Below are 18384 nucleotides of genomic sequence, written 5' to 3' on the forward strand. Positions count from 1 at the left end.
GTGCTAAGCTCTTCATTCATATTGCTCTCAGTCAAAAGCATAAGTTGCGAATGTAGATCAGGAGAGTAGACAGAAACTAGGGTAAAGTTGAGAGTCTTTGGAGGACAGGAATTCCCTTATATGGTATTGTGAGGAATTGATAACTTGCCATCTGGAGCTACAATCTGCAGTGCTGGAATTCATCACATTAGATGAAATAGAGAGAAGTGATACAGTTTCCCGGGGAAAGTCTTTAAAAGCCCTGGAGCCGCAGTACAGTTAAAACAGCACTGAGAGAAGACTGACAAAGGGTTAAACCAATGAAACGTAGGAAATATGGTCTTTTGCTCTCTTTGTGAGAAGTTGTGCAGAACTTTGACCCCCCAGTCTTTTCCTTCTGTTGGCTGTAGCTCCTCCCCCTCCCAGTCCCCTGGGGAATAAGGTTGCCAAGTCCAATTCAAGAAATATCTGGGGGCTTTGGGGGTGGAGCCAGGAGACTTTGGGGCGGGGCCAGGAGCAAGGGTGTGACAAGCAGAATTGAACCTCAAGGGAGTTCTGGCCATCACATATAAAGGGACAGCACACCTTTTAAAATGCCTTCCTTCCCTAGAAAATAATGAAAGATAGGGGCACCTTCTTTTGGGGCTCGTAGAATTGGACCCCCTGGTCCAATTCTTTTGAAACTTGGGGGGTATTTTGGGGAGAGGCACTAGATGCTATGCTGAAAATTTGGTGCCTCTACCTCAAAAAACAGCCCCCCCCAGAGCCCCCGATACCCACAGATCAATTCCCCATCATTCCCTATGGGAATTGTTCATGGAGGTGCATAATGGCTGTGGGGGTAGGGCTTCCCCCGCCGGCCAGCTGGCTGGGGGAGGGGGGAAGCCTGTAAACACGGGGGATCCCCTGCTGGGACCTGGGGATTGGGAAGCCTACTGGGGAAGAAAGGAAAGAGTCTGGACTTCTTTTGCTCAGTTCCCCGGATCCCATGGGAGAAATATAAAGAAAGCATCTTTAAGTCCAACGAGTGCTAATGTTTTTAAAAATACATATTTATGTCAGTGTTCCCTGCATCTGCTCCTAGGCAGGCTTTTCCCTCTCCTCTAGGCCGCCAATCAAGACACAAACGACCACTCTGTGGGACTAATGAACTCTTGTTCCTCATCATTTATTGCAGAGCGGAAGAAATGGCGAAGAGCTGCTGGGAAAGTGAATTGGCCCAAATTAAAATGTGGCACTATGAGTGCGTCGACCTCTTGAGGTGAGGGATGTGTTGGGCAGCAATATCTCTTCTATTTGATACTAATTTATATGTGGCTTCATCTTGGAGAGACGCCTTGGAAAGCAGTTCCCGTTTTCCAGTGACAGATGGAATGTTAACTTCCTCGGGAATACTAAGAGCAGTGTTCCCTCTAAGCGGAGTTAGTGTGAGAGAGCTCACCGTTTTTTAGCCTCCAGCTCACACATTTCTTGTCTTAGCTCAGGGGGGAAAGGCTCAGAGCAAACCAATTTACAGGAGCTTGCAACTTTAATGCCGCCCTGAGCCTGCCTCGGCGGGGAGGGCGGGGTATAAATAAAATTTATTATTATTATTAGTATCTCATGGAGTAGAAGTTTTGCTCAAAAGACTCCACAGCCGAGAGAGAGCATTGGCTGTGACCACTTGGGCTCTCTCTCGCGTGAATTCTCTCTTGTGTCTTGGCTGAGAGGCTGTTGCTCTCTGACCCTGCGTCATGTCAGAGACGCCTTGAGTCTTCACTCCATGAGCCGATGGCCGGAGCCTCTGACTCTCCCTCATGCCAGTGGTAGCTAGCCATCAAGACCTGGCAGCTGGCTGAATGCTGTGGATGCCCTTGGGAGTCGTCCTCAGCCCTCAGATGCAGCAGGAGCTCACAGGAGCACAGCTCCTGAACCTTCCTGAGGGTTCCCCCTCCTCCTCCTCCTCCCACCTACCTTGTCCATTGAGTAGTAGGTGCAGCTCCATCACAGTCCCTGCATTAGGAGAGCGGGCAGCCAGGCAGCCACCAGGGGCTTTGCCACACCCCCAGCAGCCCTCTTTAACCCCTGGAGAAGCCCACGCCACCCTTTCTCCACTTATGTGATTTTGGACAGCGGATGGCTTGCTGGCCTTTTGGCTGGGGCTCTCCTTTCTTGCATCGGGTTGCTTTTGGCTGGGCGGGGGCAGCATATGCTAATGAGTGATGCTAATGAGCTCCACAACCTATTTTTCTACAAAACAAGCCCTGATTGTCCTCCTGCCTGCCTGCTTGAACTTTTGGTAACTATGGTGTGATTTAGTCTGGTGAAGAATAGCCTTTTTCTTTTCTGTCTCCCCCACAAGCTTTGTCTTTGAAATATATGGCACACAAATATTTATTAATTTTTTGTTGTGACATCTTTGCTCTTGTAAGTCTCAAAGCTAAGTCCAGTGACTTTACTGCTCGACTGCATGCCAGATTGTCACTCTGAAGTTCAGTGGGGCAAGCCTACCTTGCAGGGATGGTTTCACTGTTAATCTCCCGGAAAGGCTTGAAGGCTGACTCTGCCTTCATTGCTGTTGGGATGTAGACTCAGAGTCTGGTGGCAGTGTGCCTTTTGACCTACGGGGAGGGCATAGCTTCCCTCCAGGACTTTGATAGCTTTTGTTTAACCCCCTAAACTGGAACCGGTGGTTTGAAGGGGAGTTTGGACCGGTGTTCCCTCTAAGCTGACTTAGCGTGAGCTAGCTCACAGATTTTTAGCCTCCAGCTCACGCATTTTTGTCTTAACTCAGGAAGGATGACCCCAGAGCAAACTAATTGGTGCAGCAGCTCACCACTTCAATGCCAGTCGCTCACAAAGTAGAATTTCTGCTCACAAGACTCTGCAGCTTAGAGGGAATATGGGTTTGGACCATGCGGGTTCCAGGACAGGATGTATTGGCCAGCAATTTTCTCTGTGATATTTGAAATTCATTTACACGCAGCTTCCGTTTCTAAGTCCATCACTTTAGAAGGGTGATATGATTCCCCCAAATCCCTGCTATAATCCCTCTCACCCCCGTCAAGCAAAGCAACCTGCCGAACCGTCGGCTCCCAGCGTGTGAGCAGTGGGTTGGCCGGGTGTGAGCTAAGCCAATGTGTGTTGGATTGTTTCTGTGTTTAATTTAGTAACACTTAGTGGGAAATGGTGAGAGAAGACCCTGTAAGTTATTCTTATGCAGTTGAAGCCCTGCATACCAAGGAGGGCAAGGAAGATGGTGAGGGGTCAGGAGATCAAGTCCTACGAAGAAAGGTTGAAGGAGCTGGGCCTGCTTAGCCTGGAGAGGAGGCGGCCGAGAGGTGATAGGATCACCCTCTTCACTTGAAGGGCTGTCATCTAGGTGCAGAATTGTTTTCTGTGGCCCCGGAAGGGAGGACCAGAACCAACGTTTGGTTGAAATGAAACCAAAAGAGTTTCCGGCTCAACATGAGGAAGAACTTCCTGACCGTTAGAATTCTGTTGATTCTGTATAAAAGTGATTCTGTCTCTAAGGTGCTCCAGCACAGACACTGTCACACAGCAGGGATGGCCTTCTGCTGGCTGCCACCACTCTGGTGAGGGTCAGGATGGGAAGGCCTAGAGCACCCTGCCGCCCTTGTAGCTCCCTTTTTAGCAAACCTTTTACCCATGACCAAGGAGATGTGAGGGCCTAGGCAGTTAAACAGGAACAGTTTATTTACAGCGCTCAAGCAAGAGGCGGGTAATAGAAACTTTTAGTGCAACCATGAGCTCTTATGCAGTTGGAGGGTTGCATAAATGTTGCTTAGAAATGACCACTCAGTGGGGCTCATTCAGTTTTCTTCCTCAGATGTCATGCATGCTGTGGAATATCGCCTGATTTCGAGGAGGAAGATCTAAGCGAGGATGATCCCAGGTGAGGATGTGTAGTGGATTTTTAGGTTCAAACAAACTTTGGTTCTGAAGTCTGACTGTAACTGACTTTTCCCCTTTAAGATTTCAGGTAGGCCTCTTGATTATAAAAACAACTGTCTGTGTCCACAAGGCAAACTGAGATGGAATGTGGCCTTCTGACGGTGGATGCACCTGTGGGAGATGGTACCAGCCAGTTCTCCCAATTAAGAGATTCCTTCAGCTGAACCTAGTTCTCTGAAGTTGTGGGATTCAAGGCCGTTAGATGTCACGTGACTCTTGCGGCTCTAGTTTGGCGTATTGGTTAAGTGCATGAACTCTTACGCAAGAGTACAGATCCAACCTTCTACTTTTAACAAAGCTAAAAAAATTGGGTAAAGATCCATGAAGAAATGCAGAAGGTATTGAAAGTCAACTTCCTGAAGAATCCAGAAAATATGTTATTAAACATAGTAGATATGTTTTATTGTATGTGGTCATTGGCCATTACAATATACTATTACAGTATAAAAATTTACATTAAAAATCATACTTGAAAAGCAAGTCTTCAGGTTAGAACTGTACACTTCTAACATTTCATAAATACATCATTGGTATATTTAAAACCATAATAGCTGTGCTGGACTATAGAACTCAATGTGGTGCATTAGTAGGAGCCACTTTGGATCTAACTTTTCTAGCTGCAAATGCAAAAAGTGCTACCTTGCATGAAACCGAGGGGTTCCTATCCGATAGTAAAATCAATCAATCAACTTTGCACTGTCATGTAAATTGTGTACTTGGCTTAAAATTCCAGAAAGGAATTTGCTTCTTAGGTCTGAATAGAAAGGGCACACCATTATATAGTGAAAGAGATCTTCCACAGCAGTTCTGCATACACATACACATCATTCCTGTGGTTTATTGGTAAACCTTCCAGACAGCACTTCAGTGGGCATAGTATGAAAACGGAATGCATAGTACCATCTAATGTACCAAAATTTCATCAAGGACCGGGTTCGTTACAAAGTGCTGGTCATTACCTTTAAAGCCCTATATGGTCGAGGACCTGTCTACCTCAGGGACCGTCTCTCCCTATATGAACCCCAGAGAGCACTGAGGTCAGCTGGAAAAAACTTGCTGACTATCCCCGGACCAAGAGAGGTGAAGTTGCAATGCACCCGCAATTGGGCCTTCTCCTCTGTGGCCCCGAGCTTATGGAACCAACTTCCAGAGGAAATGCGGGCCCTGCGGGATCTTGAACAATTCCGCAGGGCCTGCAAGACTTTCCTCTTCCGACTGGCTTTCGATGATGTAGAAAATTAAGTACTAATGATACCGCCATCATAATAAAGAACAAATAGCAATAGCATTAGCACTTTTATAACTGTAATTAATTTTAAATCTATTAGAATTTTAATGTTGAATGTAACCTTGTTTTTATACAATGGAATGTTACTGTTACTGTTAGCCGCCCTGAGCCTGCCCCGGCGGGGAGGGCGGGATATAAATAAAATTATCTAATCTAATCTAATCTATTTAAATACATGGTGACTACAGCAAGAGTGGTATTCCCATCAAAATGGAACGCTGAAACATGCCCAGAATTGATTGACTGGAAAAATAAACTGACTGATTATATAACTATGGTAAAGCTAACATCTTACTTGCGTAATAGACCAGAATCTGAATTCCAAGAGAAATGGAATGTATTTTTTGCCTATATCCATCAAAATTAGGCTGTAAAGCTTTAAAGACTTTAAAAAAAAGAATAAAATGTTAAAGTCCAAAAAGAGTAAGAGACAGAATTGAGTATGGTATGTTCAAAATCTTTATGCTTAAAATGACCTAACATTAGAAACATCAGGAATATCAAAAATGTTAAGAATGTGAATATATTTGTATGTAGACCAGACCAAAATCAAAAGTATAAAAGGAATTTGCTCTTAATAATATAAGATCTGTTTAGAAATTTTATAGATAGAAAAATGTTACTAGTTACCATTTATTAGATAATACCGATGGCTTCTTCCATTTATTTCTATGCTCTCGCTGGCCAAAATATGATTCTTTCTGTATAAATGAACCACTGTGGTATATCTATCCTATCATATACCTTTTGTGTGTGTGTGTGTGAGAGAGAGAGAGAGAGACAGACAGACAGACAGACAGAGAGATACTATAACATTGGAAAAATGCATAAAAAGGACAACTGGAATGATTAAAGCATTGGAGTATTTTCCCTATGAAGAAAGGTTAAAGGGCTTGGGTCTCTTTAGCTTGGAGAAATGTCAACTGAGGGGTGACATGATAGAGGTTTACAAGATTATGCATGGGATAGAGAAGTTAGAGAAAGAAGTACTTTTCTCCCTTTCTCACAATACGAGAACTTGTGAACATTCAATGAAATTGTGGAGGAGTCAGTTTAGAACTGATAAAAGGAAGTACTTCTTCACCCAAAGGGTGTCTGTCTGGGGCAAATGATGCTCTGTATTCTTGTTGCTTGAGGGGGGCACAGTGGGAGGGCTTCTAGTGTCCTGGCCCCACTGATGGACCACCTGATGGCACCTGGTTTTTTGACCACAGAGTGTTGGACTGGATGAGTTTTTGGCCTGATCCAACATGACTTCTCTTACGTTCATTTGTTCTTACAGCATGGAAAACCAATGCGGAGAGCAAGATGTGCCTGAGAGCAAGGAGAAAGAGAAGGTGAAAGAGAAAGTTCATTTTTAGGACTTAGCAGTGCTGGGAGCAAGTGCTTAATAGTAGTGGACTCTAATCCACTTCTCCTGCTGCCAAGTGAGCTTGGACCAGTTCTTGTTCTCTCAGAGCTCCCTCAGCCCCATCTTTCTCACAAGGTGCCTGATGTGAGGAAGAAAAGGGAGGTGATTGTAAGCTACTTTGAAGCTTTTTAAGGGAGAGAAAAGCAGGGTATAAAAACCAACTCTTATTCTTCTGTACCGGTAAAAAAGATTAAGAGTCTAATAGCACCATAAAGACTAACAGAAATTGTGGTAGGGTAGGAACTTTTGAGACATTGACTGTGTGGGCCTGGCATGGGATGCAAAGGAGAACATGGCTATTTGGCTGCTGTACTGACCAGCTAACACACCGGCAGATACCCTTTCGGGCCCGTTGGAGGCTGCCACCAGCTGGCCACTGGAATACTGTAAATTGCTAATCTTGGGGGACTCCGATATCCAGGCTGATGAGACTACCTCTTCTCAGGTGGGAGACTGGCATAGCCAACTTTCCAAAGCCATTGACAATATCTGCCCCCCCCAACACCCTCTCTGCCCCCACGTCAAACTGGCTCCATGGTACACCCCCGGAGCTACAGTGGATGAAACTGGAGCTGAGATTGCTTGAGCAAGAGTGGCAGCATCCTCTCGACAAAACTGCAAGTGCATCTTATAGAGACTTTGTGGAAATTTATAAGTGAAAGCCACTAAGAAGGGATTCTATGAGATCCTACAGCAAAGCTTTGGGCCATGGGCTGGGGAGAGGTGGAAATATTACCTACTATATGATATTTATACTACACACACATACATTTCCCACACACCCTTGTAAGCATTCTCTGTCTTAAAATATAGCTCAGGAGATTGGCATAGTTAAAGTTGCTGGAAATATAAACTTAGAGCAGTTACAGTTAGCTGTTTTCTGGCTCCTACAAACATACAAGCATTTAATAATACATCTCACAATACAGAATCCATTAAGTTTAAGATTATTAAATTTATACCCCGCCCTCCCCGCCGAGGCAGGCTCATGGTGGCTTACAACATTATTCCTAAGAGCAATAAAAGACTAACGCATTGGTGCCTAAAACCGTTACGGTGACGTCAGTATTTCCTGGATTCCTCCTGCTGTTAGAGGTCTCAGAGGTCAGCTGAAAGCAAGCCAAGAGAATGGGCTGACAGGCCTTGCAGACGTGGGTGCGGTCCAGCCACCAGTGTTCAATAAGAGATCTATATCCCATATCTGACTGGAGTATAACTGCTGTTGAAGACTGGGGACTTCTCACATACCTTCCCACCAGCACCCCTAGGGCATTTTGTACCCCTGCGCTCTTGAAAGCTAAGGGAGAAAGAGAAGCAGAGTTAATTATGTAGGGAACAGGTGCTGGAGCTCATTAGGATAACTCATTTGCATATGTCATACACCCCCTGATATCACCAGAAGTGCATCAGAAGGCAATCTCCACTCCCAAAATCTCCAGGCATTCCCCAGCTTGCTACTGCTTGCCTCTGCCAAGCAACCATATCCTTCTTTTCATTTATTTATACACACACACACAAAATGAGTGGTGGTGGTGAAAACTGCTGCCATGAAACCTGGTTGGTTACCTGTGGCCAGTCTTACAACTCACCTGCCTCACAGGGTTTGTGGGAGGATAAAATGGAGGTGATAACGTTGTGAGCCACTTGGGATCCCCGCTGGGGAGAAAAGTGGGACACACATGAAGTGAATAAAAGCTCCAAGTGCCCTGGGCTGGATAGTCCAGGCTAGCCTGATCTTTAGATCTTGGAAACTGAACAAAGTCAGCAGGAGCTCACAGGAGAGCAGCTCCTGAACCTTTCTAAGGGTTCCCCCTCTACCTCCCCACCTACCTTTGTGAGTTTCCGGCATTGTGCAGGAAGTTGGACTAGATGGCCTTGGAGGTCCCTTCCAACTCTATGATTCTCCCTTGCCAATTGAATAGTAGTAGGTGCAGCTGCACAACAATCCCTGGATTAGGAGAGCGGGCAGCCTGTCAGTCACGGCGGCTTTGCCACACCCCCAGCAGCCCTCATTAACCCTGCAGAAGCCCAGGCCACCCTTTCTCCACTTTAGAGTTGCCAATCCCCAGGTGGGGGCAGGGGATCCCCCGGTTTGGAGACCCTCCCCCCGCTTCAGGGTCGTCAAAATGCGGGGGGAGAGGAGGGAAATGTCTGCTGGGAACTCAATTATTCCCTGTGGAGATTTATTCCCATAGAAAATCATGGAGAATTGATCTGCAGGTATCTGGGGCTCTGTGGGGGCTGTGCTTTGGGGTAGAGGCACCAGATTTTCAGTATAGCATCTAGTGCCTCTCCCCAAAATACCCCCCCCCAAGTTTCAAAAAGATTGGACTAGGGGGTCCAATTCTATGAGCCCCAAAAGAAGGTGCCCCTATCCTTCATTATTTCCTATGGAAGGAAGGAATTGAAAAGGTGTGCCGTCCCTTTAAATGTGATGGCCAGAACTCCTTTGGAGTTCAATTTTGCTTGTCACAGCCTTGTTCTTGGCTCCTCCCCCAAAGTCTCCTGGCTCCACCCCCAAAGTCCCCAGGTATTTCTTGAATTGGACTTGGCAACCCTACTCCACTAATGTGATTTTGGGCAGTGGGTGACTTGCTGACCTTTTGACTATGGGGAGGGGGAGGCCAAGGAGAGCCCCAGGTGAGCGAGGCCTGCTTGGGCTGGCTGGATCTCTAGCCGCCCAAACAGGCCTCCTCTGCCCAGGGGCTCTCCTTTCTTGCATCAGGTTGCTTTTGGCTGGAGGGAGGGCGGCATATGCTAATGAGTTAAGCTAATGAGCTCCGCCATCTATACAAAACGACCCCTGCTGGTCAGTCTTGGGATGGGAGAACACAAAGGAAGCCCAGCTGCTACAGGAGTGCAAGAGGAAGAGTCCAGTAGCACATTAAAACCTGGCCAGCTACAACTTTTCCTGTCAGTTTGCTGCTGAGGCAGAAACAACAAAAACCTTGACTGACATTTAAAAAAAAAAAGACTTAACCAAGGAACAGAGAAAATAAAATGCTCTGGGGGGAGGGGGGTCGAGGGGGAGAGATGTCCAAGGACGCACACCGGGTTGTTCTCCCTGCTAGGCAGCCCTAGTGCTCGAGGGGCAAACATTTTGCAAAGAAAGAAACAACCCCAGCCCAGCTCCTTGCAAGCTTCCCGCTTGGAGTGAGGCGGAGAGAAGCGGCTGCCGAAGCTGGTCAATAAGAAGGGGCCGCAGCAGCTGCTTCAGAGCCCAGTTTGCAGGGCGAGGAAGCAAGAGGCACAGCCAGCCCTCTTGTTTAGCCTGGCAGAGGGAAACTTCCCTTGGCCAGGCTGACTGAGCGAGGCACAGCTTGGCCCCCTGACTCCCTCCCTCCCACCCACCCACCCACCTCAAGCCGCTCTCCGCAGAGCAGCAGGGACACAGGCCGCTTCTTCAGCCTGGCCGAGGGAACGTCCGGTTTTCTCCCCCGTCAGACTCCCTCGCCCTTCCCTCCTCCCCTGGTGCATCTTCACTTCCTTCGCTTTGCACCGAGACTCCCAAGTCCAGCTTCGGAAAAGAGGAGTCTGCAGAGTTGGGGCTGGAAGCAGGGGGTGGCGATTGGCCCTGAATGCTCCCCAGTCCCCCTTCCTGGCTCTGTTTCTTGCAGAGGGCTCGAGGGGGTAACAGGGCAGACTTACTCGACAACAGCAACCCAACAGCTGCTTCCAGGCCTTGTGCGCCCCCTCTGCCGGGGGCTGGGCTTGTAGTTCCTGGCCGGGAAGGAGGGAGGGCAGTTTTGCCAGGCTTGGAAGCTGGAGGGACAGAGCAGGTGCATGAGAAGTAAAGGGATCTGGGCAGGGGTCAAGGGTGGGGAGAGCACCCATGAGCTTCTCTCTGGCAGCTTCCCCTCCTCCTTGCAGCCAGCAGGCCTTCTTCTTCCCCCGAGTTTCCTTCCCTTCTTCCGACTCCCAGGGGCTTCAGGCAGCCAGGAAAAGCAGCAAGAGGCCCCCAGGAGGAGAAGCGGGAGAGTGGTGGCATCTCAGGGAGGGTGTCGCTCGCTGGCATCTGCCGAACGCAGCACGGGAGAGGGCGGGAGAACTGTCTGGTCACAGCAGAGCGGGCCCGACAGGCAGGCAGGGGGCTGTGAAGGGCAGTGCCGAGCAGCTGCTGCCGCCGCCACCTCTCGGCACCCTGAGCCTGTTGGCAGAGGACGAGGCGGCAGTCTTGGCATCTGCCCAGAAGCTTCCAGTCAGGAAGAGATGGGAAGCGGACGCCCTAGGCAGCCACCTACCTGGCCTACTCCTACCCACCAGCCATGCCATGGTTGGGTCGTTTTGTAGAAAAATAGGTGGCGGAGCTCATTAGCATATGCTGCCCCCCCCCAGCCAAAAAGCAACCTGATGCAAGAAAGGAGAGCCCTGGGCAAGTGAGACCTGCTTGGGCTGGCTAGAGATCCAGCCAGCCCAAGCAGGCCTCGCTCATCTGGGGCTCCCCTGGGCTGTCCACCCCTCCCCCCCTGTCAAAAGGCCTGCAAATCACCCACCACGCAAAATATCATAAGAATTGGAGAAAGGGTGGTGCGGGTTTCCCCAGGAGTTAATGAGGGCTGCTGGGGGTGTGGCAAAGCCTGCTGGCTGGCTGGCTGCCCGCTCTCCTCGTCCAGGGATTAGGAGGGACCTACTATTTAATGGACTGCTTCCTCCTCCCCTCTCTTGCGTCCTGCATCACAGCTTGCTTTGCCAGGCTTGCTCAATGGCACATTTGCTTGGTAGTTACCCTTCAATTACTTGGCAGTTCTTTGGTAATGTGTCGTTTCCTGCCAGAAGTGAAGGTCAAAGAAAAGCAATGCTGCTGCAGTTTGCTGTTGTGGATGATGGGCAGACTCACCCGGGTGCTTCCAGGGTTGCCATTTTTGGAGGAAAGAGCAGTGAAAGTGGAGGAGCTTTGCCATTTCCCCACATCTGTTGAGATTTGAATGAAAATGGCTTCCAGCCCTGGGTTTTGTTCTACATCCTCTGCCCGCCCCCCGCATAGGGTTGCCAAGTCCAATTCAAAAAATATCCGGGGACTTTGGGGGTGGAGCCAGGAGACATGGGGTGGAGCCAGGAGAAAGGTTGTGACAAGCATAATTGAACTCCAAAGGGAGTTCTGGCCATCACATTGAAAGGGAACACACACCAAATGCCTTCCTTCCTTTGGAAATAATGAAGGAGAGGGGCCCGTTTTTGGGGGCTCATAGAATTGGATCCCTGGGTCCAACCTTTTTGAATCATGGGGTGTGTTTTGAGGATAGACATTGGATGCTATGCTGCAAATATGGTGCCTCTACCTCAAAAAACAGCCCCCCCAGAGCCCCAGATACCCGCAGACCAATTCTCCATTATTCCCTATGGGAATCAGTCTCCATAGGGACTAATGAATGCCCAGCAGACATTTCCCTCCCCCCTCCCCCGCTTTCTGATGACGCTGAAGTGGGGGGAGGGTCTCCAAACCGGGAGGGGGGTCCCCTGCCCGCACCTGGGGATTGGCAACCCTATGGGGGGGCAAGGGCGTGGCTGCACAGGAGCCGTTTCTTAAGCCTCACCCCCCCTTCTTGTGCCTTCCAGGAGGAGATGGACACCAGCCCCAACTCCACAAACATACTACAGGAGCACGAAGAGGGAGCCAAGAAGAAGCCCGTCAAGGTGTGTGGGGCTCAAGCGGGGCTTTGAGCTGAGGGTCTTAAGTCCTTCTTGGGGTTCCCTTTTTCCCATCCCGTTAAGAGGCAAGACAACAACGGGGGACTCAACAGCCTTTGTGAGTGTGTGTGTGTGTGTGGGGGGGGGAGCTCTCTCAGCTTCCGGACTCTCTCTGTGCCACTGGAGGAAACCTCGGGTGCTGCACCGGGGCCATGTCTGCCTGGCCTGAGCTGACTCTGGAAGCGGGTGGGCCCTCTCCCCTCCCCGCTTCTCTTCTCCTCTCCTCTTGCGCCGGCGCCAAGAGGTAGGTGGAGCCCGCGCCCCCCCCCGCTCCAGATCCGGGCTTCACCAGTGCCTCCCGTCCTCCTCCTCCTCCACCACCGCCTGCTCCCGCCTGGCCGCTCGGTGGTGGGCTTCCGAGTGGGGGGGGGACGAGGCTCCGCAGTGCTGCCGCCGCCGCGGGTTGGGGTTGGTGGGCCTCGGCCGGCCGCCTCTTCCTTCGCTGGGGCCTGGTGGGACGGAGGGAGAGGAGACCCTCTGCCGCTCTCCTCAGGCAGCCTGTAGCTCAGGCGGCGGGCGGCAGCTGCGCCTGTACCTGTGCCGGCGGCGCTGGTGTTGCTGCGGCGGGGCACCAAAATTGGCGCCGTTTCCCCCCTCCAGCTATTGGATTTTTGGAGAGCGGGGGAGGAGGCCGCAAATTCGCTCAGTGGTAGAGACCTCATGGGGATTGTTATCGAACAGGGGTGTCTCACTCATTTGTTATGGGGGCCGGATCGGACACGAAAGAGAGCTTGTTGGGCCAGGCCACGTCTGGTTGGGCCAAGCTATGTCAGGCCGGGCCACGTGTGTACCTATTTAAGATTAGGTAGCAGAGATATAGATTTTATAAAGAACACAGACAAACACAAATAGATTTTTAAAAAAACTTAAAACATGCTTAAAACATTAGCACTCATTGGTCTTAAAGGTGCTTTCTTTGTATTTCTCCCATGGGATCCAGGGAACTGGGAAAAGGAAGCTCTGGGTATTTCCTTCCTTCCCCAGGGGTCTGGGTGGGGAGTCAATAAGAAGAGAGGTTTGGCTCAGTAGCTCTGCTGTGCAATTGAGAGAGCCTGGCAAAGCAAGCCGTTCCTCCACAAGGGAGGAGCCTCAGCCAATGGAGAAAATAGAGGCTTCGTGCTGTAGCTCCTGTGCAATTGAGCGAGCCTGGCAAAGCAAGCTGTGATGCAGAAAGAAGCAAGAGAGAGGGAGAAGGAAGTAGATGACAGCCAGTTGCTCGGGGGCCTGATAGGAGCCCTCCGGGGTCCTGATTTGGCCCTCAAACTGCATGTTTGACACCCCTGTTTTAGAACAACCAGAAGGCTATATTGCTGCTGCTGCTGTACTTTTTTCAGGACACCTAGCAAACAAGTAGATGGAAACAAAACCTCTCCCACCCCCATCTCCTTGACATTTCACATAGTGGCACACAGTTTATATTCATAGTATATTATTATTTGCAGGTGCAGAAGAAACCATGGCTTGTACGGCTTTGGAGCACAGTCAGAAAAATCTGCACCAGGAGGAGATCAAAAGTGGCACCGCTTCCATGAAGCGAGGGGGAATTTCCGTACCCATGGAATCCCTATATCCTCCCTCCCTCCCGCTCTCCCACCACTTCTTCCATCCCACCCTCCTCCCCAGGTTCCCACTCCCCACTCACTTCCTACCGATGAGGGTGAAAAGGAAGATGAAGGTAGGATAGGATGGAGATTGGGAGGGAGAGAGGCAGATAAGGTAGGAGGAGTGAGTTTGCGTGGATAGGACGGGTTGGAGATGAGGAGGGAGGTGGGAAGGAAGAAGGGAGTACAAGGGGAGGTTGGTTGGGAGGGAAGGTTGGGAGGAGACACAGCGCTGGAGCCTCGGTGAACCCCCCGCTGGCACCGGCATGCCACCCCCTGCCCGCCAAGCCCCACACCGCTGGAGGAGGACACGCGCAGCGGCGTGAAGGGACAGCTGGGGGGCCTCTGGACCAGGCGGGCCTCTGCAGGTGGAGGCCTTCTACCCTGAGCCATGCTGATGCCCCTGCTGGCTGCTCTCCCCTTGAAGGAGAGAGCAGTTGACGGGGGGCCCTTCTTGTCCTTGTGTCGGAAGCCGGGATCAGAGAAGCCTCCCCCCAACACCACACCCAATTGTCCTCGCTTCGAAGGGGAGAGCATCAGAGTGGGGTCTCCTCTTCTTGTCGCGAGGGACGCCCAGCTCGGACTAGGCACCCCAAAGACCCGCGTGGTTGCTCTTGCATGGCAAAAGCTGCTGGGCAGGCTGCCAGGGCACCTCATCCAAGCTCGGCTTTCCTCACGACAAGAAGCGCGGGCCCCGCTCGGGCCTCTCCCCTTTGAAGTGACACCAGCCGGGTGGGGCATCGGGGCAGCTTCTCCTAGCTCGGCTTCCCTTGTGTGGAAACCGGGCTTGGAGAAGAGGGCACCCCACCCATCTGCTCGCTCGTCCGAGGCGAGAGCAGCTGGGTGGGGCATCAGGCTGGCTTCTCCAAGCCAAGCTTCCCATATGGGAAGGTGGGCTAGGAGAAGCGACACTGATGCCCCGCCTGGCGCCTCTAGCCTCAAAAAGGAGAGAAGATGGGCAGGGCACTCTCTCCTCCCGCTGGCCCCCTTTGCACGGAGGTCTCCTCTTGAAGAACCCTCTGCAAACGCCACCCCTGCTGGCCTTTCCTGTGGTGCTGGAAAGGCCAGTGGGGCCAGATGGCCCCGTTTGCAGGGAGGGCTCCTCTTGAGGAACCCTCTGTGCAAACTCCACCCCAGCATGGAGGGCTCCTCTTGAGGAAACCTCCGTGCAAACTCCACTCTCGCATGGAGGGCTCCCCTTGAGGAAACCTCTGTGCAAACTCCACTCCCGCATGCAGGGCTCCTCTTGAGGAAACCTCTGTGCAAACTCCACTCCCTCATGGAGGGCTCCTCTTGAGGAAACCTCCGTGCAAACTCCACTCAAGTATGGAGGGCTCCTTTTGAGGAAACCTTCTTGCAAACTCCACTCCCTCATGGAGGTCTCCTTTTGAGGAAACCTCCGTGCAATCTCCACTCAAGGATGGAGGGCTCCTTTTGAGGAAACCTCCGTGCAATCTCCACTCAAGGATGGAGGGCTCCTTTTGAGGAAACCTTCTTGCAAACTCCACTCCCTCATGGAGGTCTCTTTTTGAGGAAACCTCCGTGCAATCTCCATTCAAGCATGGAGGGCTCCTTTTTAGGAAACCTCCGTGCAAACTCCGCTCTAGGATGGAGGGCTCCTTTTAAGGAAACCTCTGTGCAATCTCCATTCAAGGATGGAGGGCTCCTTTTGAGGAAACCTCCGTGCAATCTCCACTCAAGGATGGAGGGCTCCTTTTGAGGAAACCTTCTTGCAAACTCCACTCAAGGATGGAGGTCTCCTTTTGAGGAAATCTCCGTGCAATCTCCACTCAAGGATGGAGGGCTCCTTTTGAGGAAACCTCCGTGCAAACTCCACTGATGCATGGAGGACTCCTCTTGAGGAAACCTCCATGCAGAGCCACCTCCGCTGAGCAGGAGCAGCTCTGGTGGCCCTCCAATGACTGGGCCCTACAGAGGGAAGGGGGGGTTTGATAGATTGGCCGTGCCCTCCCCCAGGGCCCCCCCATAGCTACAGGCCTGGATGCCCTGGCTGGCTTCTCTCACCAGAGTGGTGTCCCTTCTTCACCACATGAGGAAGCCCAGCTCGGACAAGGCCCCTGGTCTTGAAGGACCTCGCTCGGGTACTCTGATATTTGAAGCAAGAGTAGGCCTGGCATGTGGGGTTCTGCTGCCCGAGGCAGAATCCCAATGTGCACCCCCCCCTGAAGAAAAGATTTTGTGTGCACCCGTCGTGATGCTGTCACTCAGAGGTGACGTCATTGCGCTGGCACTTGGAGCTTTGCTTCCCCAGCGTCCTCGGAGGATGCTGGGGAAGGGAAGCTCCGCTGTTTCTGGGCTCTGAGGGATTGAGGGAGTTCCTCTGAGCTCTCAGAGCCAAGAAAAAATTAACCTGAGGGACAATGCGAGTGGAGAGGGGGCGTTTGAAGCGAGAGCAATTAGGCAGGGCATTGGGAGGAGGCTTCTCTGATGCAGGCTTCCCACACAAGGAAAAGAAGGCACCCCGTTCGAGTGCTCTCACCTTCACGGCAAGGGCAGCCGAGCAGGGCCTCAGCACTGCTCATGGAGAACGCCTCTACACTGCGTTGGTGCCGCTCGGCCAGAGCCTGCTCAGCACTCTCTTCCGTCTGCTGCGCGGTTCCTCCTTTCAGCGGTGATGGGGCTGGCAGGACAGGGGTGTGGCATGCCGCTGCCAGCGTGGGGCGCCGAGGCCCCAGTGCTGGGTTTTCTCTCAACCTTCCACCGCTTGTACCCCCTTCTTTCTTCCTACCCTCCCTCCTCAGCTCTAACCTTGTTCCATCTGCCCAAGCTCACCCCTTCTGCCTTATTCGCCACCCTCCCTTCCAATCTCCCTCCGTCCTGCCTCCATCTTCCCCTCCCTGCGGTAGGAAATGAATCGGGGGTGGGAACTACCCACCCAATCTCACCTCCCTCCCAGTCTCCATCCCCTGCTTCCTCCATTTCCCCCCCCGCCCCTGCCCCTCCCCCCCCCCCCTCGCTCACAGCATTTTTAACAACAACAAAATTACATCGTAGAGTTACCGGCAGAACCAGACGTCTGCCTCTGTAGCCGCTGCTCCTTCTGAGTTCTCAGCCTCACCATGTTGTCATCGTTCCCTGAGCTCTATTTCAACGTCGACAGTGGCTACCTGGAGGGCCTGGTGCGGGGTTTCAAGGCAGGGGTGCTGAGCCAGTCCGATTACGTCAACCTGGTGCAGTGCGAGAGCCTGGAAGATTTGAAGCTCCATCTCCAGAGCACAGACTATGGGAACTTCCTGGCAAACGAAGCCTCCCCTCTCCCCGTGTCCGTCATTGATGACAAGCTGAAGGAGAAGGTGGTGGTAGAGTTCCGCCATATGAGCAATCATGCCTATGAACCCCTGGCCAGCTTTTTGGACTTCATCACGTACAGCTACATGATTGACAACGTGATCCTGCTCATCACCGGGACTCTGCACCAGCGCTCCATTGCCCAGTTGGTGCCCAAGTGCCATCCCCTGGGAAGCTTCGAGCAGATGGAGGCAGTGAACATTGCCCAGACTCCGGCAGAGCTGTACAATGCCATCCTGGTAGACACACCCCTGGCTGCCTTTTTCCAGGATTGCATCTCAGAGCAAGACCTTGATGAGATGAACATCGAAATTATTCGTAATGCGCTGTACAGGGCCTACCTTGAGTCCTTCTACAAGTTTTGCAAGATCCTGGGAGGCACGACCGCTGATGCCATGTGCCCCATCCTGGAGTTCGAAGCTGACCGGAGGGCCTTCATTCTCACCATCAACTCCTTTGGCACAGAACTCTCCAAGGAGGATCAGGCCAAGCTGTTCCCCCACTGTGGGAAGCTCTATCCAGAGGGCCTGGCTCAGCTGGCCAGAGCGGATGACTACGAGCAAGTCAAAGCAGTAGCTGATTACTACCCAGAATACAAACCTCTGTTTGAAGGAGCAGGCAGCAACCCTGGTGACAAAACAACAACAACAACACTTTTTTTTTTAAAATCAATTTTTTTTATTTTTTCCAATATTTCTACAGTTTTCCAAAACAAACATAGCATACTTTCAAACATCAATACAATATAGACAAATAAAACAACAATTTTCCCGCACTATTAAGGAGAGAAAGAAAGAGGGGAAAAAGAAAGAAAAAAAAAATCCATTTAACCTGCTACTCCAATACCCACAGCCAAGACTGGAGGCCCTGTCTCAGATAAATCATATTATTTAAAGCAATATAAAGTTTAAATACTTTTTTGGCATTTGATTTTTTTTCGATGAGTTGGCATTTACGTAGTCAAAAAAAATAAACCATCTTTCACTGAAGTTTTCTCCTGCTTTAGGATTGTCGCTAAAAATGAATTGCGAAGCAATTTTGTCCTGTATAATTATATCCCACACTTTCTGGTACCATAGGGTCAGTGAGGGAAGTCTCGCCGCTTTCCAACATTTTGCTCACAAGGTTTTCCCTGCCAAAATCAAGAGAGAAAT

General features: G+C 51.0%; 1 protein-coding gene across 1 annotated transcript; it reads left to right on the top strand.

Moving 5' to 3' along the window:
- Positions 1 to 16966: 16966 nt before the first annotated feature.
- Positions 16967 to 17865, top strand: LOC132571207 (V-type proton ATPase subunit d 1-like; the record flags this gene model as incomplete). Its single annotated transcript, XM_060237924.1, has 1 exon — positions 16967 to 17865. A coding segment is annotated over exon 1 (864 nt), but the record flags the coding sequence as incomplete, so codon positions are not given.
- Between the last annotated feature and the right edge of the window lie 519 nt (positions 17866 to 18384).

This window comes from Heteronotia binoei, chromosome 5 (genome assembly GCF_032191835.1).
Source record: "Heteronotia binoei isolate CCM8104 ecotype False Entrance Well chromosome 5, APGP_CSIRO_Hbin_v1, whole genome shotgun sequence".
In the NCBI taxonomy this organism is placed as follows: Eukaryota; Metazoa; Chordata; class Lepidosauria; order Squamata; family Gekkonidae; genus Heteronotia; species Heteronotia binoei.